General features: G+C 40.9%; 1 protein-coding gene across 1 annotated transcript; it reads left to right on the top strand.

Moving 5' to 3' along the window:
* Positions 1–1,117: 1,117 nt before the first annotated feature.
* repo (reversed polarity) lies at positions 1,118–22,583 on the top strand. Its single transcript, XM_053774177.2, has 4 exons — positions 1,118–3,406; positions 8,156–8,234; positions 17,312–17,505; positions 19,231–22,583. Exons 1-4 carry the CDS (start codon positions 2,758–2,760, stop codon positions 19,665–19,667), a joined length of 1,359 nt encoding a protein of 452 aa, XP_053630152.2. The 5' UTR covers positions 1,118–2,757; the 3' UTR covers positions 19,668–22,583.
* Positions 22,584–26,173: the final 3,590 nt, after the last annotated feature.

Here is a 26,173-nt window from a genome sequence, read left to right as displayed (position 1 = left end):
GAGGCTGTTGAACAGTTTTGGGCCCCGGACACTTATGGTGTTTTCCCTTAGTGTACCAATGGCGCCCCTACTTTTTATTGGGGACATTTTGCATCGCCTGCCCAGTCTTTTACTTTCGTAGGGAGTGATTTCTGTGTGCAGATTTGGGACCATTCCTTTCAAGATTTCCCAAGTGTAGATTATGATATATCTCTCCCTCCTGCGTTCCAACGAGTACAAGTCAAGTGCTTCCAAGCGTTCCCAGTAGTTAAGGTGCTTGACAGAACTTATACGTGCAGTAAAGGATCTCTGTACACTCTCTAGATCTGCGATTAGTAGTGACATGATTACGACAGAATCTTAAAAGAAATAGATAGGGACAAACTGTTTGAATTAGGACACAGGTGAAGAAACAGAAGATACATACGGTAGTAAGGAAGAATTTCTTTCGTTGAAGGTGTTTGAAAATGGATGAGGCAGTGAAGGGGGGGGGGCCAAACACAAAACACAGTCTCGAGAGAATATAAAATAATGCCCGAGAGGCCAGAAATCAGTGATGCCAAGCCTAGTAGACCAGGAGGCGGGGCCAGGAGCTGAGTCTAGATGCTTTGCAAACACATCTTGGTGAGTACAACTCGTTGAGAGTGCACGTGCACTCACACACGCAAACACACACACACATACATACACACACACACACACACACACACACACACACACACACACACACACACACACACACTCTCTCACACACACACACACTCTCACACACACACACACACACACACACACACACACACACACACACACACACACACACACAGGCCTCTTCAGACTACCCCATCATGCTATTCGCCTCATCTGTCCACACCAACTATCCAAAACTCTATCCACTTAATCTATCTACTTAATTCCTGCCCAACCAATGGCCAACTAAATGACCTTAAGAGATATAAGACAAGTCCTCATCCCTGTTTACCTAGTCTAGCTTTACTAGTGTGTGGCGGTGGTGCTGTAGTGGTGGTGCTGTGACGGTGGTGCTGTGGTGGTGGTGCTCTGACGGTGGTGCTGCGGTGGTGGTGGTGGTGCTGTGGCACTGGTGTTGTGGTGAAGTAAGTAGTAACTTGGGCTATGGGTGCACAACATAATATTTTTTACAATGTTCTTGAGAGCACACATATAATACATAAAGATACACAATGTACATTTTATGGGCACATAAAATATACACTATGTGTATTAAACCTAACACAGCCCAATAAAGTCAGCGTGACTATTTCCACTGGCGCCCCTGTTAGTTTACGTATATTGGCATATGTTGTACATCATTAATGTCTTATTTTAATATGTTGTACGTTGGTGGTGTTATTGGTGGTATATATGGTGGTGGTATGCGGGGCTGTGGTGTGCGAGTTGGTAGTTTTTATGGTAATCGTGGTGGTAATTTGTGTGGTAGCTGTGGTAATGGTGATGGTATGTGTTGGTGTGTGTATGGTCGAGATGATGTGTTATGTTTGTGATGGCAATTTGATGGTTTCACCACACACCATGAATTTGGTGTGTGTAGTTATGGTTGCATGTGTGTGGTGATGGTGTGGTCATGGTGACTTAGTGAAAATATTTGTGTTGATAAATGTACATACAAAACTCTAGTGAAACACGTCACTACAAGAGTAAGGATGCGTAATGGCGGCAACACACTGACCTGTACTGATCAGGTTTTGTACCCAAAATCAACATGCATGATAAATGTAGCTGTTGAGGCAAGAAGTACAGCATCGAGGCAGTAGCTGTGGTGAGGACTGTGCTGGTGGGGAAGAGGGGAGAGAGTCAGACCTGGGAGGGAAAGGGAGAGAGCCCGGGGGTCACAATAGAGGGGTAATAGCACTTTAATAGAATAATAAGGGGTAGTCAGCCCTCAGGCAGTGCTGGGGTGCTACCCAGCAGCTCAGCCTCGGCCTGCCCTACCCCTCTACCGCTGCCCATCCCTGCAACCTCCCCTCGTGGTGCAAGACTTGTTGCGCTCCATACCCTAACGGCTGAGACTCCATAGCAAAGGTAGCAACGATATCAAGGAACAGTGAACACGCAGTAGTGGTGGGGAGGAGGTGGTTTGATGGAAGGGGAGGTGTGGTGCACGTGTGGGTGACGTCAGCATGAGGGCTAGGCTCTCTCTCATTGGTCCACCACGGCGCCAGTACCCTAAAATGAGTCCCGCGCTCCTATTGGCTGCCTGCTGACACCAAGATGGCAGCAGTGCCCCTTCCAGCTGTGGGATTGGCTCACCGAGGAGGAGGGTGGGGCCAACGGGGCCTAACAAGGATAATTGCCGTATATAAAGAAAAGTTGGTGGTTAGATTTGATCAAGTCGATCTGAGCGCTTTGCCTTCCTGGCTAAATTAGTGGAAGCCGGAGACCAATTGAGACTAGTTAGTGCTGGCGTGGACGGAATTGAGTCGGTGCGGGGAAAGCAGCACCGGCTGATTACCGCCACATTGTTCTCGTTACCCGCCATTTCGGGGATTGTGAGGCGGGGGGCTGCCAATTGTGCCCATTGGTGTTCCTTGTCGCCGGCCTAAGGAGTTCCCGACACCCTTAACTACCTTCAACCACCCTAACTCAGCCTACTCTAATACTTCCTCCACCCGTACCCCGTCACCCATGTTAATTACCACCACTTAACTCGCAAGTGTACGGCGGTTTGCGCCGCCAACGCAGAGTGGCCACCGAGATAATTAGCTCATTACGGAGATCATCCATACAGCATCCTTGGCCATTATGAACGGTCAGCCCAACTCAACTAGCCCCGCCAGTGTTGGAGGCAATGTTGGAGTGAACGGTAGCGGTATAGGGAAGAGTGTTGGTGGAGCCGGGTGTGGTGGATGTGGAGGGGGCACCGGTGGGGGCGTTGGGGGTGGTGTTGGAGGCTCGGCCGGCACTGGTGGTACCTTTCACAGTATCCAAGTAATGCTTGGTCTCCCCGCTGACTTTATGGTGGCTCCTTCCCTCGCCCCCAACCACAGGGAGTACCAGGAGGGCCTCAACACGCCCGTGCCGCACACCCACGCCAACACCCATCCCAACACCCACGTCAACACCCACCCTAACACGCCCACGCCCCCACAACCCACTCACTACAACACGCAGAACCAGCACGCTCTTACAAATCTCAACTCTCAAAACACACACCCGCACACGCCCTCGCACGCCCAAAACGCCCACTCGCACGTGCAAAACAACCACGCCCAGGCTCAACCAGCTCACGCCCACGCTCATTCGCACGCCCACGCCGGTAGCTCCCTGGAGGCGCCCTTACCTGGGCCAGCGGTGGGGGAGAAGAGGAAGTTGGATGAGGGGGGACCATCCTACCCAGGACAGTCGGCCTCCACTCCACCTAACCAGTCCCAGCAACCTCCTAGCTCTACAGGTCAGTCCCAGCCACACCTAGCTTCCTCCTACCCACTTCCTTTAATCTAGTCTACCTAATGCCTACCCTCCATATCACCCAGCTCCACCGCCTACCCCCCAGTCCTCGGATCAAACCTAGTTACCTCCCATATCCCAGGTGTTATATAACCCAACACTTTCTCAAGAGGAAAGGATGAGTCGCAGCCTATTTTATTTTATTATTATTCTCACATTCTCGTCACGCTAAACAACTGGGGTCATACAGAGTCTGGGGAACGGAAGACAGGTTTCATCCGGGGATGGGAAGGGTAACTCCAATTCCGTAAATCAAGAACCATTCACAAGCGTCAAAGCACTTGCTCTTCAGAGGTCTACCATCTTCTCTTAGCCTAGCCAAGAAATGTCATAGATCCAGGGACAACGCCTGGACCGTCCTACCACACTCCCAGCCTCAATCACCGCAAAAATTACTTAGCTCCTGGTTCTATCCCCTTTCCTAGCTAGACCACGTTTTCCTAGTCACTAGTGATATGGTTCTCAGACAAAATTTAGCGAAGTCGCAGTCACCAGCCTCTGATGAGCTGTTTTCAAGGATTCTGAAGTGCTTAGCAAACCATTTGCCAGTTTCTTCAACAGATCACTACAAACGGGTATCGTACTGGACAAGTGGAAAATGGCAAATGTGATACACACTTACAAAGTGGTTGATAGGTCCTTAGCTTCAAATTATAGACCAATCAGCCTAACCTCAATTGTGAGAAAGTTTATTCAATCAATAATTGCTGATTCATTTCGAAACCACATTGAAGGATATAATTTGATTAGAAACCTCAGCATAGTTTTACAAAAGAGAGTTCTTTCCTTATAAATTTACTCACCTTCCTCACTAAGGCATTCAAGGTGGTAGACCAAGATAAAGAAACGATATTGTGTATATGTACTTCAGTAAGGGCTTTGATCAGGTTCCACACAGGAGACTGATTAAAAAAGTAGCACCACATGGTATAGGATGATAAATTATCTCCTGAGACATGGCTGACCGATAGGCAACAGAAAGACTGCATAAACAGGGAGAAATCAGATTCTGGACCCGTTACGAGTTTTGTGCCACATAGGTCAGTGTTAGAACCCCTTGTTCACAATCTACACAGATGAGGGAATAAGGCAACGTAACCGATTTTGCCGATACTAAAATACGTCAAATAATTTCTGATGTGGACGCTAGTAGGCTACAGGATGACTTGGAAAGGTTGATATTATGATCAAAGAAGTGACGAATGTAGGTCATCGCATATGCACTTAAACGCTAAATAATGTAACTCCTAGTCAAAATGCGAAAAATGATTCAGAAGTTCTAAGTTAGCAGAAATTTAAAGCCAAGACAACAGTGCATTATTGTTCGCAACAAAGCTAAAAGAATTTTTGGCTTCTCAAGGCCTCAATGAAATTAAGCTGCTCAGTTCTTGTCTCTGCATTACAGGATGGCCAAAAATGCGCTGGAAAATATATAGAGGATGATGACGAAGTTGACTCCAAGTATTAGGAACCTCTCATACAAAAACAGACTGAAGGCACTGAACTTGCACTCCCTGGAAAGGCCTAGAATTAGGAGAGATATGTTGAAGTGTACAAATGGAAAGCATTTATACACTTCAACATATAAACAGCACGTTGAAAATTTCTAATCAAGACAAGGCTCGCAGCAACAGAGAAATTTAGATTTACAAATGCTATAGGGAAGTACTGGTTGGAAATAAAGATGTTGATGAATGCTATAAACTCCCAGGTAGAGTCATTGGGGTAAGACTGTTAGGCAGTTTTAAATATAGGTTGGACGGTACATAAGTAGGTGTGGGCGGGTTACTTGAGGCTGCCTACGGATTTAGCACTTCCCCTGATAATAATAATAATGTACCACTACTACAGTACTATCAATAATATTACTACTACTGCTACTTGTAGCACTACTACTACTATTAATAATAATAATAAATACATGACTAAGAAATCCAAAATAACCCAAGATTAAAACATTAGAACATACTTTGTGGTTTTTGCACTTACTAGATCACATAAAAAAATATATCTATAGGGAAAATACGAACAATGATAACGAGAAACTGCTCAGGAAAACTAGCACCAGCGCGGTGGCACAATAGTAGTACTACTGTACTTGATCCGATACTTCTAATTTGTGAGAATGATTTACAAGAAGGAAGTACAATGTCTGCACTCTAAAGGGGGGTGGGATATATTTGCTGTTTAAAGTGACATCTAAACTGTCGTATCTGCGCACCTCTGGCAAGACAGTGATAGTGTGAATGATGGTGAGTGTTTCTTTTTCGGGTTACCCTGTCTCGGTAGGAGACAGCCAACGTGTTAAAAATGTGTGATAAAACATTATAAGCTACACAGAGAGAGAGCGAATAAGAATCCAAGGGTCATCACTGACAAAACATTACACCAGGAAGATCATACACATGAAGAATAAAGGACAATATCGTTTCTGGAACAATATCCACCAACACCAAAGTAACGAATGTGAGGCCGATACCGGAAAACACCGCTGGTGTGGTGCCTGTGCAGAAAAAACAGGAATAATATATGAGAATAAAAAAGACATATTATATCGAGTTTAATCATTAGCGCCCTTTAAGAAGTTATGTTAAAAAAACAAGAGCTTCTTCTAAGAGGTAAAATTTACTTAAATGTCCTAAACAAGGTACAGTAGATTGCTGCCTTCGTGTCCCTGGCATTCAATATATCTTAAACTATCACTAGTCTAAGCACACGAGGCTAAACAGGGTCTTCTTTTTTCTCTTCTTGTTTTTATTTTCCCAAAAACCGCTGCACGAGCGTGGGTCATTCAGCGCGATTATTTCATTAAACAATTTATTGCATTCATAAGAGTCGTCATTCAGTTCCTTTTACAAGTATATTAATAAAACTTGCGAGTGTGACACTACAAGCATGTGGCATTTATTCTGCAATGTGGCATTACACGTCATTCTGCAGTTTGGCTCTAAATGTATATCATTACACGTCATTTTGCAGTGTGGCACTACAAGATCAGGCCCCCATCCACCGGGAGGTCAAGGCCTGGGCCGCGGGGGCGTTGACCCCCAAAACACCCTCCAGGTAGACACGTCAGTCCTACAGTAACACCACTACATGTTAGTCATCTCTAGTAAAGGTCACGTGATGTCATCAACAAGCTTGGAAAACACGCCGCCATTTTGTACATCCTTATTATATTGACGGGGAAATGTTGAACCCTCGGGGGCCAGCGCCTTAAGTGTTTCACCAGTATCAAGGTACTCCTTGAAGGGCAAAATCCATATGGATTGCGATTATAGGAGAGGATGGAAATCAGATACGCGAGGGTAGAAAGTTTTAAGTTACATAACATTTTGACCTACGTGATGGTCAATGAGTGCTCGTCTCAAATATTAATATACAGTCATACACACTAACACTGGCAAGCCAAAATTATCCCACATATTTAAAATTCTGCGAGTTTACTGGGGAGTGGAGCTCGTACTTGAGAGTTTACTGAAGAATGGCGCTCGTTGTATGAGCGAGTATATTGTTATAAGGACAGTATTAGATAGCAGCACTCAACCTGTGAATAAGTAGTGTTACAAAGACGATATCAGACAGCTCGACACTCATCCAGTGTGCGAACTTACCGCCAGGAAAGCAGTACATTACAGCCCAAATAGTTAATATGCCACTAGCGATGTCAACTCCAGCCTTGGCTTTCCTCATAAAATGTGTTTCAGTAACTATGCTATCCGAGAAAGGTGAAAGAATGATGCCCTGATCGAGATGTTTATTAAGGAGACGACATTCTGCAGTGTGGCAATCAGTGGTAACACTACATGTCATTCTACAGTGTGGCAACCAGTGGTAACACTACACGTCATTCTAGTGTGGCAACCAGTGCTAAGACTACACGTCATTCTACAGTGGTAACCTGTGCTAACACTACGCGTCATTCTACATTGTGGCAACAGTGCTAACATGTCATTCTACATTGTGGCAACCAGTGCTAACACTTCACATCATTCTACAGTGTGGCAACCAGTGCTAACACGTCAGTCTACAGTATGGTAACAGTGCTAACACTAACGTCATATGCACTCTCGAGAAATCACACGGAAATCAAAATCGGGAATTATCTAAATAAAATTCACCAGAGGCACTTGTACATGCTCACAGTTGCACAAATCTTTCCCTGGTTACAGTGCACCAACACTGAAAATTCGAAGCCCATCAAATAAGGCCTTCTCGAGTTATAAATGAAAACTTTAGAGGGAAAAAATCAGGCAACATCTTAAAGGTACCTCTTCGGGGAAACCTAGTAAGAAAAAAAAAATTTCATGATGACAAGCACAAATGAACAAATAAACACTGCCACAAGGAGTTGAAAACCGAAAAAATATTAATCGCCGATGTCAACAAGACTTCCCAAAAATTTCCCCTAGATGTGATATCAGTACACTGTGTCCGGAGTAACAATGAACAAAATGTATTGATGGATTATTATTGTTATTATTATATTTAGGGGAAAACGCTAAGCCCATAAAAAGTTCAAAGCTTATACCTGTTCGATTATTTTTAGAACTGTAATTAGAATCGTAGGGCTGTACTTTGTTCAGTAATGGGAGAGATGGGAGAGGCGAGTTTTGATAATCTTGTAGTACTATAATAATGTCTGATAAGAATATTTATTTATAATTAAATTATCCCTCCTTTCGTCTTGCAGGAGAACCGTCTACCAAGAAGTCAGACTCTAAATCTAAGAAATCCTCAGACACACCTGGTGTGAAAAAAAAGAAAACGAGGTAAGACAACGAGTTTTTTGTATGCTGTATTATTATTATATATAAAAAAATACTCCTTAAATCTGAATGGGTCGCTAACGCTAACAACAGATGTCCTTTCATATCGCCAAAGTTGGTGATTAGTTATTTACGGATGTCTCCGTACGATTATTATTATATTCGGTGAGGAAGCTCTACACCCGTATAGGTCATGCAGCTCCTGGGGATCGAGGGGTAATAATCGGATTTGATTCAAGGGGAGGGTGACTCCAACTTATAACTGACCAATGAACTGGTGTAGGCTGCTTCAGGTTGTGACTGTCAGCCATCACTATTATCGCAACCACCTCCACCGCCACCATTATCAATCATAATCATCATCAGACTGTATCAAACTAGTGCATGATTGACTTCCCTTCAGGGGAGACACGGGAAGACCCCAATTTCATCCATCAAACCTAGTTATATTTTTCATTGACATTTTCAATATCTGGGGCTTATCAATGTTGGATAATCATGTTTCTCACTAGCGAATTTCTCTATGAGCTCTTAAAGAAAAGCACAAATTTGATTTTCAATCTCAGTTTGATAATTTATTAAGTTATAGAGAAAAAAATTCGAAAACTATAGCACAAATTGAAGACCGATACGTAAAGGATTCCACTGATCTGGCCACCTTTCTTGAGAGATATGACCCTTCAAGAGATGTGCCTTGATGCTGGTGACAGCATCTTGACATGAGAACTGGAGCCATCCCTCCCTTCCTAGAAATAAACCTGAATGCTTCACATTATTTAGGTGATGTATAACCCTTACAGATTTAGCGCTTCCCAAAAATATAATAAAAAAGCAGCACTAAACCTACTAGGGTCTTAGAGCCCCAAAAATATAGCACCTAGCTAAACAAAAGGCCGAGGAACTAGGCCCCAAAAGAGTTTACGGGAGTATCTCTGGATTTACACCTACAGTTCGCTTATCTGTTGCAAGCAAATCCAGGAAATTAGTTTAATATGTTTAATACCTTATTTTCATTAATATCTTAACAATATGTAACAATTGAAAAACAAACACGAAATTTTCTATTGGTTAGTGACGTGGGTCTATTTGATGGTGGAGTCTAATTTGTGTGGTTTTTAAGGGCAACTGTGTATGTCGTATGAGCCCGGCTTTTGCCTGACACCGATTTTAAAGGAGCAGAGCCTTAGTTTACATCTAGTATACCAAAAGTGTCTTTGGGTCCGCTCGTGAGCGTTGGAAATGTTTCCTTATATCTGCTGTTCCTGTTCACCTAGCAGTAAGTAGGTACCCGGGTGCTAGCATACTACTGCGTAGCATCCTGGGGGGACAAGATTAACCCATGTTACCCGAAATGCTCTGCATAACCAGGGGATTTATATATAGTATGCCAATGATGACAACTAGTTCTGTAATATTTTGACCATGTTATCTGTAGAAATTATTATATTATAATCATGATAGGTTAAAAGATACTTGGAGAATAAAGATATTGAAAAACAGGGGTGTGCCAAAACATCGTTATCGGTGGTTATCGGCTTTGACAGTATCGGTAACGGCCTAAAATAAAGTATTGGTATTAGCAATAATTTGTGCATCGTCCCATCATTAGTGAAAAAATAAATCACCCAAAAAAGTTTTGGGAAGGCGTTGAGTGAGAGCTCCCAATGTTGACTGTATGTACATAATAATAATAATAATAATAATAATAATAATAATAATAATAATGATAAGAGTTGTCATAATCATAACCAAGCGCTAGACCCACAAGACCCATACAGCTGTCTCCTCTTATTATTACCTCATGAGAATGCGCTAAAGCCGTAGGGAGTAATTCAGCGTCAGGATATCGAAAAGTAATCACGTTTGACCCAGAGTAAAAATAGCTCTAGTTCCTGGGATCAAGAGCCCTTTACCAGTATCAAAACCCCTCCCTTGAAGGGCGCAGAGTTGTAAACGGTATATCCCCACATAAGACAGGAGAAACAAGAACGACGCAACATCTCACAAAACACCATCGTTTTAGCTTAGGCTGCTTCAACAACGTGGTTACTAGCACCAGTGAACTGTCGGGTAAATTCCTCTTAAGCGAGTATATGGATTTACGTTCCCCTGTGGCTCTGCATGAACAACGTATTACGACTGTAACCAGATCATAACCATATAACTAGTTAATTACGACTGGAACTTGCTTAGCTATCCAAACTTTCAGGGCCCGGGTCCCTGAACCCATTTTGTGCCTCTCATCTCTTGACTACCGCCCACAGGATGGGTATAAGTTTTATTATAAAACTCTTAAATTAAACCGCAGTTTGAGCACCGCCAAGGCTCTCACGGCTGTCTACACCCACTACCACCATTACTTGGGAAGTAGCAGTAACATAACTTACAAATAAGAGGAGAATCACCTACTACTAATACAGCTACGTCCGTAAATAGTTTTAGGGAAAAAAAATGATTTATTCTCTTTAAAAGCGAGTCCCTGATGCTGGTGAAGGGCTCTTGATCTAGAACATTGGAGTTGCCCTCGGTCGCTTAGTCATAAAATTGCCTCTCCACTTCTACTCTCTCCAGCGTTATATTCTTATTTATTCAACTGATGAAGCCTGTTACACAGGTGAAACGTTTTGGCAAAGATATCTAAGTGTTGCATATGTGTCTTATTCATCAATTTGTGGGTAGTGTAAATTGTTAATATGATAGAGCAGAGTTTGTGAATAAGACAGTGTGAGGTTTATGGCATTTTATCGAGTCAAAATATTGTGAATTGTGAACCAAAAGTCTTCTTCATAAAACGCCGTTAACTGCATATTGTGTAATGCACATACTTATTTGCATATTCTACCAATGATAACACACAGCTGCGTTTGTTGAGTTTGAGAAGAGCTGCTCCTTTGAGAACACCAGACTCAAGACACGACCTACGCATAGCTGACATTAGATTACTTTTGCACCACATTTGTGCAAGACTTGCCGCGCCTCTGCCATTGGGCTACCGGTGCCACAATTATATTACAGCAATCATCCATCCCAAGACTCTAGAAACAGTAATAACACGATTGCAAACAAATCACAGAACTAGTGGGGGCAGGCGAGTTCTAAAATTCACAGACCAGTGTTTACCACTGGACCAGCTGGCTAATATGATTCATCCTGTTAAGTATATTTGTGTACATCATAGGGATGCTAGCGGATGCTAGCATGGGCACTGCTATGGCCAGAAATACAAGTTCTTACAGACGATTCCCACAAAGCATTGATGTAGCGACTTTGAAGGGACTTCAGCTAGAGTACGCCAGTTATGCTGATGTGGATTTTGTCTCAAAAAAAAAAAAAAAACAGAATTTGTCACGGTAGGGCCCATATAACATCCCTATGGTGTATAGAAATATACCTAGTTGGATTAATCCTATTAAAGTCAGCTGGTCTGGTGGTAAGCATATTGGTCTGAGTTTTAGGACTTGCCAACAATGGGTTTCAGCCTGACACATTTTCTGACATGAATGGAGCCACCATTATCGGTACCTCCAGTTTTACATCACCCACCCTCCTTTCTGAAGTCAGTGATCGGGTCACCTGAAAAATACATGTCAGGACGCTGTTTCTGGCGAATGAACAAAGGAAGCACTTCTTCGTCCAAGATAGAAATACTTAACGATATCTTCATCGCACTGCTTAGATACCGACTCATCACAGGTTCTATTTAGAAAACTTACAAATGGTTTTAAAAACAATAATAGAAATTTATGCAATATTTCTGAGGTTATATACATGTGAGTTAATATAGTAAATTATGTACATTAAAACAGAATAACCCAATAAAGTTGAACAATGTGACTCTTCCATTAGTCATTATTTTTTCCAAGTTAAGCACACATATTTGACGTTCCCCTTAAGCGAGGTTCCTTGACGTTGGTGAGGGGCTCTTGATCTAGAGAATTGGATCTGTGCTCCAATTCCCTGAATACCTTCTCTCCCCCACAGGCGCTGTATAATCCTACGAGTTCAGCGCTTCCCCATGATTATAATAATAATAATACTTGACGTTATCTCCAACCCTTATTATAATCATGGGGAGCGCTAAACCCGTAGGATTATACAGTGCCTGTGGGGGGATGAAGGTATTCAGACTCAATTCAGGGAACTGGAGCACGTATCAAATTCCCTAGATCAAGGAACCTTCCCTGAGGGGCTCTTCATCCCTTAAGAATATCACAAAAAATAAATTCTACATTAAAACAAAAAGAAGCATTAAAGTCGTATGGGTTATATAGAACAGTGCTATGTTAATGGCTTTGGGCGTCACTTTTCTCCCTCTCTGCCTCTTCATTCATCAGATATATATTCTAAAGCTCTAATCTTAAACTGATTTATAAAATGATTGGCCTTGGTACAATCAGGTAACCCATCCCAGCCCTTTATTGCTGCCGGTGTTTGTGGCTGGACCTACTGTGACAGCTACAAAAATAATAAAATTTTCTCTAGGCTGATAGATTTCGTTACCTTGTGTAAACCCATTTCTCTTGTGGTTTTTGGAGGCTCGATCCTCCTGCTAATCACGCGAAAGACGCCCAACCTAGTTGCGCTCTACTGTTCCATGTAGATTACAGGACTTCTGGAAGGAAGGTCTGAAACAGGAGAGACTATCCTCTTTCCCCTGTATCATTATTTTATGGTTATAATCATAACCATAATTTTGAAAGTGGTGGACCGGTAAGCCAGCGGAAGGCCTCGGTCAAATGACAAGAAGCTCCAACTGTGGGACATTTTCTGACTAAAACCCACGTCAAGAAACACTTGTCCTGTTTCCTGGCAAACCTTAGGTTAGGTAAGGTAAGGTTCGTCAGGAAACAGGACAAGTGTTTCCTGACGCTGGTCTAGATGATGACCCACCGTTGGAGCTTTTGGTCATCTGACCGAGGCCTTCCGCTGGCTTACCGGTCCACCCCTTTTAAAAATTAAGGTTTTAAGCAGATTAAGACAAACCTTACGTAACCTTCATAAACGTTAATCCAGCCAATTCCCGGCCCTCCTAACCAGGGGCGAATTCCATATTGTGATGGAGTGGCAGGAAACCAATTCTGAGTGACGGATATAGTAAGTAAACATAATTAATGACCTAACCTTGTAAATGCAGTGCCGAGTTTAGCCATACAATAACTTATATACGGTTTTGATAATAAAATACAGGGATCGTGTGTGTGTGTGTGTGTGTGTGTGTGGTGATACATCAAGATAGATTATTATAATCAAAAAGAAGCGCTAAACCACAAGGGTCGTCAGGATAACTAAGCTACTCGTACCTTACTGACACGCTGCGTAGTTCCAAGTCTTCCTGATACATCCTGAACAACTTTGAATATTAAGTCATTCCCTGAGGTAATGGTGGGGGACCCAGCTTGTTTGAAAGGTTATATATTAACTGCCGTACGAATTGTTCCACAACTGAAACAAAAATTTCATATCGGGGTAATATTTCGCCAGAAACTCTCCGGGTTTTGTATTTATCCAATGTAGGGATAATTACGGTCATGCTACCAGTGTCATAAAGGTCAAAATCGTAGAAGGGTTGTTTGTCTAGTTGTTAATGTGGCTGTAACTGAGAGGGGGGGGGGGAGGGGGTGAAGTGAATGTTTTGACGTACTTACCAGCAATATCAGTCATTTTTTTTTCCATTTGTCTGTCACGGTTACGTTTTTATAACCATAAATCCATAACACACAGGGGTCAAAAAAGACTTCTCAGCTGGAGTGAGGAAGCCAGCCTGACGTTTATCATGTGTTTAGTTGTTTTTCTCTCTCTCTTTCACCTCCGAATTTTCGCAGCAATTTCGCCAGCTATACGGGAAATGCTGTGCAATTTCTAGCACTATTTACGAGGAGCAATGATGAAATATTGTCAATATTGTCAATATTGTCAATATTGTCAATATCTTCCCAGGAAGAACCTGTCACACGTTGTTGTAGAGGCTACCAGGACTTGTGTTGTTACTGTTACACAAATATCACTTTACTGCCTAACTTTTATTATAAAATTAACTCTTATTATTGTTATATTAACGGAGAAAAGATTTTGTTCACAAGAAAGCGCTAAACCCGTTCACATCAATATTATTATTATTATTATAATCAAGGGAGAAGCGCTAAACCCGGTGGATTATACAGCGCCTGGGGGGGGGGATGTGGAAGGCATTCAGGCTTAATTCGGGGAACTGGAGCACAGATCCAATTCCCTAAATCAAGAGCCCCTCACCAACATCAAGGAACCTTCCTTGAGGGGTTCACATCAATAAAATAAAGGACTACGACATTAAATTATATTTAGGGGACGTTAAACCCGTAAGGGTAGTACAGCTCCCGGGTATTGGGAGGCAGAAAGATTCGATTTTTCTATGCTGTGAATTCAGAACCTTACGTTATCTTTTATTATAATAAAGAAGCGCTAAACCTACGAGGGTTACCTTAACCGGAAATTTTGATGTAAGGAAATGTAAATACCTAAAATGCTATTTTGTGTCCATAGGTCATTTTTCCACTGAATATGCTGTGTTGCATATGTTATACTGTCATAGTTATAAGGGGAGTGCTAAACCCATGGGGACTCACATAGCTGCCTGGAATAATGAAAGGCAATCTGGTTTGATCCAAGGAAGTGGAGAGCAGGGGTAAGTCCTTGGATCAAAAGCCCCTCACCAGTATATAGAAACACCCTTAAAGTTTTGTATCATCAAAGGGAGTTTCTGAAGTTCAAAATTTTTCGTACATTTTCCAACTTAATATTTGAATGTTAACCTTTTTTTATTTACAGTATTTATCTAGCTTATGCAGATGTGTTATTAAACTGACAATCATGGGCTCTCTCTCTCTCTCAAAAAAAAAAATGATAATTAAGATATTACAAGGACCACAGTGGAATTAAGTCACTTTTTGGGTTATCCTAAGTATTTGCAGACATTACTATGTATGATAATTGTATGGTACTAATGTGTACCTGTACCTAAATAACTTCTTTACTTACTCTCGAAGCTAGGTCAATAATATATTCACAGGGAAGTGGTAAACCTGTATCACAAGAGCAAACACTGCAGTAGGCCTACTGGCCCATTCTAGGCAAGGTCATCTGAAAAAAAAAAATCAGTGGCTAACGCGACGGTCTGGAGTTTTGAGACTCTCAGATCGCGGGTTCTATCCCTGCCCGTGGTATGGTTTGTTTGCAATCGTGTCATTACGATTTCGTGAGTCAAGGTCATCTGAAGCTACCCAAAGTTCTTGCCTCAATGATGCTACCTGGGAGTTTGTTCCAGTCATATACACTTCTGTTGCCAAAACCAGCACTTCCCTATATGCTTTCTAAATCCAGATTTCACCAATCTCAATCCATGCTGCAAGTTTTGTCTTCCTTATATATTTTCAAGTTATATTTTCAACACACTATTAATATCCCCTATATTTGTTCCAGTTTTCCATTTGAACACTTCAGTCATATCTCCCCTACCTCTACTACTTTCTAGGGAGTACAAGTTAAATGTTTTCACCTTGTTTACATAGCACAGGTTTTCCCTACATGCAATCAACTTTATTCTTCTCTGTATATTTTCCAGCACATTCATGTCCATCCTGCAATAAAACCAGTTTTCATGTCTGGATGTGTTAACATTTCATAAGTTTACATCTAAAATTATTGTTTCATGCCCTTAAAGAAACTGCAGCCAGATTGTGTGTCTGTTCCTTCTGCCTTTATATCTTGTCTGACACAAGATATATAGTAAACCTGTCCCCTTTCCTGTTACCTCTACCAGTGTGGAATAATACCCATTCCTATTTTTCAGACTGAACCTGGTCTGGGTTATTGCAGTAACATTTAGGTTTCCTGCACATGCAGTTAGTCTCAGCTTGTAGATTTTAATTCTTGTGGTTTGGCTATTTATATAGTAGACTCTAAAGGAAGTTATTGTCTAGCCACTAAAAATTTTCAGGTTGGCCTATAGGTATAGCTTATCTAGGCTAGCGGAATATTAAGAGCCACTGACAAGGTAACACTATACACATGTAAATTAATTATTATAGCCATGAGAAAGTACTAAACCCATAGTATATAGTAGAGACCCCACAAAACATGGGAGTTCCATTCCTAAAAAATTTTTCCATTTGAAATCCCTGTTAAACAAAGTGAAGAACTTGTGGAGAATATAAGGTTAGGGTTCCAATATCTCAAATAAATCCATACAAGATAACTTAAAAAAAAATTTCTTTCCTGAAAATCTGGTTGGAGGTGTTTGTAGGCCTTGACATGCATGAAGATGGTTGGTGTGGCACTACTGGGCTGAGGTGGATGGTTGTTGTTGTTAGGTTAAGTAGATGATTGTTATACTGGAGTTCTCAGGTATTCTGTAATGCAGTTCTGTTCTATTTTATTCCATATTTCTTTATATAGCCGATGATAAAACAGTAACCACCTACTCCAGAGAGTGGTTCATAGCTTCACAGCTTTTCTTCCTGTTCACACACTGTTTTATAGCACGATGGGTCATTCTCCCTTTTCATAAGGCCATTAAATGGGGCACTTTGTTTTGTGTTCAGTCCACATATTCAGTAACTTCTTGGCCTTCTTTGGCTCTAACTGTACTGACCTATATCATTCTCTTCAGTATTTCACAATCAGGATTACTCACAGAACACTTGTTTTTCCCATTGTGTTCTAACAGGAATTGGCTTGTAACATGGGCCTTTGACATACATACCTACTTTCGGAGTTGAGCCATAGGCAAAGCTCGTCTGGTGCTTGCCTGGTCAACCAGGCTGTTGCTGCTGGTGGTCTGCCAACCCACATATCCATCACAGCCTGGTTGCTCTGGGCAGTAGTTATTTGCCCTCAAATTTATGGCATGCAATATTAGTTTTCTGCCATGCAACATAAAGAAAACAGCTTCACTAGCATCTTATGATAATGTGCAAAGTGAATGCATGTATACTCTATATATACTGTATACATACTATGCATATACAAATTTAATTTAATGTTTATATGTACCATGTGTATATTTATTGTTAATGCTAAAAGCAAATTTGTTGTTTCCTCAACAGGACGACTTTCACAGCATATCAACTGGAGGAACTAGAACGAGCTTTTGAGCGAGCACCATATCCAGATGTGTTTGCCCGTGAGGAATTAGCAGTAAAACTCAATCTGTCTGAATCACGTGTTCAGGTGTGGTTCCAGAACCGCCGAGCCAAGTGGAGGAAGAGAGAACCGCCGAGGAAGAATTATATACCACCAGGTAAATTTACGTTTTGGTGAACATTTCTGCAACTTATATAATCCATAATCTTGCAGGTGCAGGGAACCAGCACCCAAGTACACCTTAAACAATTTATTGTTTATTTTTAATTAAAAATCCTTCATCAATGGGGTTTTAACTTAGGATATAGATGATAGATATTTTTTGTGTAGTTAATAGTCGTGTTTAGCTTTTTATCAAATAAATCACCCGTTTTTATTTTTTCTATGCGAGTTTGTAATGACCTTCATACATTTCGATACATTGGCATTATAAGCAAAGATCATTTATATTACACTTTAGCCAATTATAAAATAAACAGATATATCAAATGATACATTGCATTTTTAAAAGTGTACGACTTTAGCTTCTAAAAATCACTGAAATTTTGACTAAATTTGTAAGCATACCATCAATAGTTACTTAAAAAACTCATATGATGTATTGTGAAAAATCCTATGCTCAGAGGATGTAAATTATTTAGTGTGTTTTTAAAATATATAGCACTCTTAACACTGTAATAAAACATTGGCAACAGTAAAATTAGTTAAAAGTTTGTATATGTTACTATAAAAAAAAGGTATATCTGTAAAATTGTAGGTAGTAGGTTGGTAAACAGCAACCACCCAGGGAGGTACTACCGTCCTGCCAAGTGAGTGTACAACGAAAGCCTGTAATTGTTTTACATGATGGTAGGATTGCTGGTGTCTTTTGTCTGTCTCATAAACATGCAAGATTTCAGGTATGTCTTGCTACTTCTACTTGCATTTAGGTCACACTACACATACATGTACAAGCATATATATACACACACACACCCCTCTGGGTTTTCTTCTATTTTCTTTCTAGTTCTTGTTCTTGTTTATTTCCTCTTACCTCCATGGGGAAGTGGAACAGAATTCTTCCTCCGTAAGCCATGCGTGTTGTAAGAGGCGACTAAAATGCCGGGAGCAAGAGGCTAGTAACCCCTTCTCCTGTATATATTACTAAATTTAAAAAGAGAAACTTTAGTTTTTTCTTTTGAGCCACCCTGCCTCGGTGGGATACGGCTGGTATGTTGAAAGAAGATCTGTAAAATTGGCAAATGTGTAGCCAAATAATCACAATTCTCCTCCTTACCTGGGCATACCTGGAGTATAGCTGGAGAGGGTTTTGGGGGTCAATGCCCCTGTGGCCCGGTCTGAGCAGTGACTGTTGCTTTTAGCATGCAAGAATAATAATTATTATCAGGGTGGCTGATCACTGAGCCTCAGTCAGTATGTTTCCACTACCTTGGGGTTAGGAGTAGGACAGGAGGGCATGTTACCACTATGGGTTGATTACCTATTTATTGATAGTTCTGGGAATCATTGCCTCCTGTGATGTTCTCCTGGTCCAGGCCCTCTGGTTGATGGCTTGATCAGTCAGACTATTGGTGCACCAATAGCCTGACTGATCATAGTCCAATGTAAGTACCACAGCTTGGCTGATCAGGAACATAAGAATAGAGTAGCACTGCAGTAAGCCCATGCTTACTGAATTAACTTGTAAAGTACCTTCTTAAAGACAGAGAGGGTCTATTTGTAATTTAACTTATATGTAAAGGATGTTGGACCCTTTTAAGTATCACTTAATGTACTCTTTAAACAGATCTACAATTTTGTTTGCCTTAAATAGGACTGCTAGTACAATAATATTCCAGTCTTAAAAGTATTACTGCCCTAACATGTCTTAACTTGTTTACAGGTGGCATGGGCGGTGGCCTTGGGGGCACTTTCAACTCTCTCAGCACCCTCTCCCCCTTCAATTCTGGAGATGCCTGGAGCTACTCCTCCTCCTATGATCCCACCCACCTCAACCTTTTGGGTCCTGCCTCCTACCCATTCTCGGCCAATCATAACCCAGGATATAGCTATCCCATGCTCTCTCAGCCAATGGGGATCAACGAATCCCTTTTTACGAATCCCATTGGCCAGATGCGAGCGGGAGATTTCCAGCCGTCGACAGGAATGCGGGATTTCGGAAACGGCCCCCTCAAGACATACGACTACCTGCAAGAGGTGAAGACAGAGGATTTTCTCCACGAGAAGAGGGATGCCAACATGAACAGCGTCCGCCACCAACCGGCCCCAAAGGAAAACAAGGATTCTTCTTGCATCATGCTGCCTTCTTTTTTAAGCTAAATCAGGAGCTTCGAGCGATGAAGAGGGCGCGCCTCCAGGAGGACGCCCAGGCCTACGAAGCTCAGATATCCCAGGCCTACACCCCCATCGTGGCTCCACCCTCCCAATCCATCAACCAGTCGCCTGTCATGTCTGCATCTGTAGCACCACCCCAGTCTATCGTCAGTCAATCAGCAGGTAACCCCACAGCACCACCACCACCAATGGTCAGTCAATCACCAGTAATGCCCCCAACAGGCTCTGCCCGTTCAATTCTTTGCTGTGACGACACAGGTTACGATGTTGCCAGCAGTCATACCTCCTATGACCAGCCTGGTAGCTCTGTCCACAAGTACAACACCCCATCCACTCTCAAGGTGCAGCAGCAGCAACAACACCACCACCACCACCCCCCACCTCCCCTTGATGATCCACTGCCACCCCCACCACCTCCATCATCCCACAAGTATAACCTACCACCACCACACCAACAAAAATATGATGTACCCCCACCCACCTCTACAACTACCCACGAGTATGATCCACTACCCCCACAGGTGCCTGTAGCCGGTGACGAGGAGCCAACCCTGGTGTACCCGAGCATGGGCACGGGACCCCTGACAGACCCCACACCTATGGCTGATGCCTCCCTCACTTCTGGCTACTTTCCACATTATACCTTGGATCCTCAGCCTAGCCTTGACACACAGGACCCCCTCGACTACAGTGTCCTGGAAGCTCTCTTTGACAGCTCTTCCTATCCACCCTCTGCTGATGTTGGCACTCCTGACAACTACCATGACTACCACCACTACTAATCTAGTGTTGGCACCCCATTACATTACTCCCAATAGACAATTGTTGGCACCCCTCACAGTTACGACTAATAGTTTGGTGTTGGTAACAGTGACATTCACTATCACCACTACTAGCTATGGTGGCACACATGAAACCCACAATACTAGAAAATTGTTGGCACTCAAGAATCCTGCATAAGGTGTCAACATTACAAGCCCAGGGCTATCTTTACTGTCCCCACACAATTCTACTTTATTAGTTGATATTGGCAGCTTAATTTTCATAATAAATACCAACATTGCAAATATTTCTTTTCCTATCATAATTGATGATAGGAAAAGAAATATTTGCATAATTGATGACAGGAAAAGAAATTTTATTAAATAAGAAAAATCAGTGTTACCAAGCTTTGCATTACTAGTCTAATGTTAAACACATTGGCTAGCATTATCAATAAAATCCATATACTCTTCTATACTAATATCTTTTTCTAATAGAACCACTAGGTAAGTATAACTAGGTAGTGTCTGTCTCACAATAAGTTGACAGATAATCAAGCCTCCACCACTCCTTGTGCTGACCCACATAACAGAATAACATCCTTCCTTCACTGTCAAGATCAACTGGTATGGTATAATATGTCATAGAATTCAGCACACTGTCACCAACCAGTTTCCGATATGCAACCCGTCCTTCAACCTAAACAGTGTGTGAGGCTGCCAGATACTGGCAATTCTGCTGTCAAGAATAACCCACCTATTAACAGAATTTCATTATTGGTGATCAACTAATGTACACATAACTATAGATTAATTTAGGATTTATTAGGTTATGTTAACCTAGTCTTCATTTAGGCTAGGCAGAAATTAACACACTAAAATAGATTTTAAAACAAACTTAGTATGTGGAGGATGGATTGTTTGACAACTTGGACTAAGGGCTAACACTACTGTACCACTGAGCAAGATACATGCAAGTTTATTACCTTTAGCAACGAGATGCTTCACCTGTTCAGCAGTCTTCTCAGTTGAGATGCAGTAGCATCTCTTCTATATTTTGACTAGGAGGCTTGGTCAAGGACTGGACCATGGGGAAGGAGGGGAGTTTGACCCCCAAAACACCCTCCAGGTAGGTAGACTGCAGAACAGGTGAAGCATCTCATACATGGAGTATACCTAGAAGGTGTTCCAGGGGTCAATGCCCGTGCAGCCCAGTCCATGATCAAGCCTGTTGCACATGAGTCTTTCTTGCCTACTTGTCAGTATTCTATACCATTAATATGATAATACTTGTGTGCTACACCAACAAACCAATACCAACACGGCTCCCAACAACATTTCCAGTTTACCAAGATGAATCATCAGTGCCATCGTGTCACTTTGTGATGTATAAGAAACTATGTTTTAGAATTAAGTGTGTATGATTTTGGCAGACTCAGTTGGATATACATGAGCATATATATATTTTTCCAGGATTATGTGTGTTTGTAATACAAATCAGTAAGTGTATGAATTTTAGAAAGTATTTTTTGACAAAAGTTTGTTTATATAGCCGCCATATTCTCAAACCAGTATGTTATCTTTACTTCTTTTTAAATTTTTTTTTTTTGTACCTAATGCCAACAGAAATTTTGAATATTTTTATTTTTGTAACAATTACCTCAGACTTTTGAAAACATAAATCATTTTAGTTTAAAGTTTAGTATCAGCACGTTTTCCGCCACGAAACTGTTTGCATCTAGTGCGTTTTTCTTAGTTAGTGTTTATGTTCCATTTTTTTATATTGGGAAAAAAACAAAAGGTGAAGCCAAAAAAAGTATGTTATATTAGGTTTAAAAGAAATTTTATGAGCAGCTAAAAAAAAAAAAATTATATGCCATTTGCTGTACTGTACTTCATAAGTATATGTAGTCGACGCTTTTGCTCAGTGCCAGATGTAAATGTTTACTTGTTAAGGGTTATCATAGCTGTTATTTAAATGTCATTTGCAAACTGTTAACTTTTGTTTATGACAGTTATTCAAGTGCCAAGTTTAAACTGTTTACTTGTTTGACAATAACGGTTTATTAAACAGTCATATTCTTACTGTTTAGTTGTTCCCAATAAAAATTATTTAATATACAGTACTCTGAACAAATAATGTTTTTAAATAACCTATATATGTATATTACTCACCTGTTTGTAGTTACAGAGGTTGAATCCCAGCTCTTGGCCCTCCTTAAACTGGTTGTTGCTGGGTTTACTTCTAACTGTGTGGGCCCTATCATGCCTAATTATAAAGCTTTGTATATAGCCTGCCTTTACTTAGGTGCATATACATGTAGATAATTATGACATTAATTAATTCCTGCGATATACAGTGGACCCCCGCCTTACGATATTAATCCGTTCCTGAGAGCTCATCATAAGCTGAAATTATTGTTAGTCGAATTAATTTTCCCCATAAGAAATAATGGAAATCAAATTAATCTGTTCCTGACACCCCAAAGTATGAAAAAAAAAAATTTTTTTACTACATGAAATATTAATTTTAATACACACAAACTGAAGAAGACCTGCTCAATTACTACTCTACTAAGAATAAATACATGACTCTTAACTTTATTGAAGATCTGGTGATGATTGATGGGATAGGAGGAGGGGAGAGTGTGGAAGTTATTGTTTAGAAGGGGAATCCCCTTCCATTAGGACTTGAGGTAGCAAGTCCTTTTCCGGGGTTACTTCCCTTCTTTTTTTAATGCCACTAGGACCAGCTTGAGAGTCACTGGACCTCTGTCGCACAACAAATCTGTCCATAGAGTTCTGTACCTCCCGTTCCTTTAAGACTTTCCTAAGATGGGCCATAACATTGTCACTGTACAGGTTGCCAACACGGCTTGCAGTAGCTGTGTCAGGGTGATTTTCATCCGTAAATGTTTGCAGTTCAACACACTTTGCAGACATTTCCTTAATCTCTTTTTTCAATTCCATACTAATTCTCGCCCTTTTTACCACAGGGATGGCACTAGAAGCTTTCTTGGGGTTCATGGTGACTTATTTTGCAGTTACAAGCACTAAAAACACTGGGATAATGCGAAATGTACCGAATGTATGCGTAGATGCGACTGCACTGGCTGGCTTGTAAACACTGGTGCTGAGGCCACACATGGGATGCGTCCCAGACGAATCACGCAAGGTGAGACTTTTATCATGAGGCGAGGCAAAATTTTTGCGTTCAAATGCTTTGTATGACAGATTTAACATAATGCGATGCGTTCCTAAGGCGGGGGTCCGCTGTACTTCGCTAAATTAAAAAATAATTCCAACAAAACTATTCTATTTTCAAGAAAAATGAAATGAATAGTACTTACTTGCCTCTCCACATTTAAATGAAAATTTATAACAGTATAATATTACCTTTCATTTGCAAAAATTTTACATCCACCTTTTTATTAAAATCTAAAAAAACTCAGATAAAAGCTTTAGCAAATTTTTGAAATGCATAAGGACACAAAAATATAATTGATTAGTCTAGGTAATGAACATAAATAACAAAGTACGACTGCAAACTTCACAATAAATAATTGCAACTTTTCAAGATGAAGTGTGGAGACTTGAACCAGAGTCCGCCCTGGTTCTAGTTACCATACTCGCTCTTAAAAAAATTCAGTATACAGTATGTTTGAAATAGTGCATCGTCTCTATAAACAGTTAGATTAATGTCTATTGCATTTCTTAAGTGATCCACATTATAGCTTTCACAAAATGCAGGAGAGTACATTATTGAAAAGGATTTAAAAGAACTGTGGCACCAATATTTACACTTTGCTAGTTACATGCAGAACATGTTAGAACAAGACAAAATAGGGTGTAGAAAGAAAATTAAAAAAAAATATTCTACAAGAAAAAAGGCTATACACAATATATGTTGTGGCACAGATGCTTGGTAAGCCAATTTAACACCGAGAAAAAGAAATCAGTATTACATTCATACGGGATGAACATGCTAAAATCGCAGGGGGTTATACAGCACCCTGGGAATGGGAGGTCATCAGACTTAAGGAATAGGGGTAGCTTCAGTTTCTTGGATCTGTTAACAAGAGAGAAAACATAGCGCACGAAGATATTCATTTAAGAATACACCTTCCTAAGTCCTATGAGACTGACAGCAATAGCAGAAAATAAGGTGGTAATATAGGGTTGTAACAAAAGTAGAAGGGATAAAGAAAAGGACAATGCATAGAAACCAGTCATCATATTAAAACTGGAATTTTAAGAGGGTGAAGAGGCCCTAAAAAAGGACTAAAATGGTGATGACTTTTTTTTAACATCTCCCACCAAGAAAAAGTGACCTGAAAAAGAAACACTTTCATCATCATTCACACTATCACAGTCTTGCCAGAGGTGAACAGATACAACAGAGAGAGGTAATTCCCAGATTCCTGTGACCACAGGCGAGTGATGGCTTTTTTTTTTTTAACAAGTTGGCCGTCTCCCACCGAGGCAGGGTGACCCAAAAAAGAAAGAAAATCCCCAAAAAGAAAATACTTTCATCATCATTCAACACTTTCACCTCACTCACACACAATCACTGTTTTTGCAGAGGTGCTCAGAACACAACAGTTTAGAAGCTTAGAAGCATATATGTATAAAGATACACAACGTATCCCTCCAAACTGCTAATATCCCGAACCCCTCCTTTAGAGTGCAGGCATTGTACTTCCCATTTCCAGGACTCAAGTCCGGCTATATAAAAATAACTGGTTTCTAAGAATCCCTTCACTAAATATTACCCTACTCACACTCCAACAGATCATCAGGTCCCAAATACCATTTGTCTCCATTCACTCCTATCAAACATGCTCATGCAGTACAATTACTGCTGTGAGATCATCCAGAATCATTGAATCAAAATGTAGAGCAATGGAAAAAATACAGAACAATACAATAGCTGATAGGAGTTTGAGAACTGACATTGGTCCAGGTATAATTATTAAAAATAATGATTTCTTAAGAGAAGACAAAATTGAACAGACTTTATAAATCATTTTAAATACTCTAACTTTTAAAAGACTGTGTGAAGCAGATTGTCTCTGAAAAATACAGCCTCTCCTCACTGAGCGATGTACTCATTTACTGATGACTCGGACTTATGACGGGCTCTCTGGCCAGTATGCATACTTAAATAATGTATATTAGAGCTGATTTCCTCTACTCTTTTTATTCCAATATACAGTACACTGCTGTATAAACATTCAAATATATACTAAAAATGTTATAAATGGTGTAAAGGTGACATTAAAACAATATAAAAAATGGTTGACACAAACCCACTACCATTATAGTATGCTCCTTGCTTGGCGACGGATTCATTTACCGACATGGTCTTAGGAACGGAACTCCGTTGATAAGTGAGGAGAGGCTGTACAGTTGTGCAGCACTGCATTTAGCTGGGCATGGGAATTTACTACCCACAACTTGGGTAGGCAACAGCTTGTGCAGAATACTTCACATGGGCAGTAAACCTGGACACATGAGGTAGGAAAGTTGATGCTATGGCTAACACAGGACGTGAATACAAGTCTGTTTTCATCAGAAAATATTTTCAGTTATATTCCGCTCAGGAAAAAAACTGTATGACTAATTGAAGTTAGACATTAATGGTAGTGTGGACCAGCAGGTAACCTTTTTCTCAGGTGAAGAGAAGACAGGCAAAAGTGAAAAGTGTCAATGCATACCCAACTATTATTA

This window comes from Cherax quadricarinatus, chromosome 7 (genome assembly GCF_038502225.1).
Source record: "Cherax quadricarinatus isolate ZL_2023a chromosome 7, ASM3850222v1, whole genome shotgun sequence".
Lineage (NCBI taxonomy): Eukaryota > Metazoa > Arthropoda > Malacostraca > Decapoda > Parastacidae > Cherax > Cherax quadricarinatus.
This window is presented reverse-complemented; position numbering and strand designations above follow the sequence as displayed.

Excerpts from the sequence above, each read along its gene's own strand:
- repo (XM_053774177.2), top strand. The coding sequence starts at position 2,758 with ATGAACGGTCAGCCCAACTCAACTAGCCCCGCCAGTGTTGGAGGCAAT. Across the intron at positions 3,407-8,155 it reads GCAACCTCCTAGCTCTACAG|GAGAACCGTCTACCAAGAAG; the intron begins GTCAGTCCCAGC and ends TTCGTCTTGCAG. Across the intron at positions 17,506-19,230 it reads GAAGAATTATATACCACCAG|GTGGCATGGGCGGTGGCCTT; the intron begins GTAAATTTACGT and ends ACTTGTTTACAG.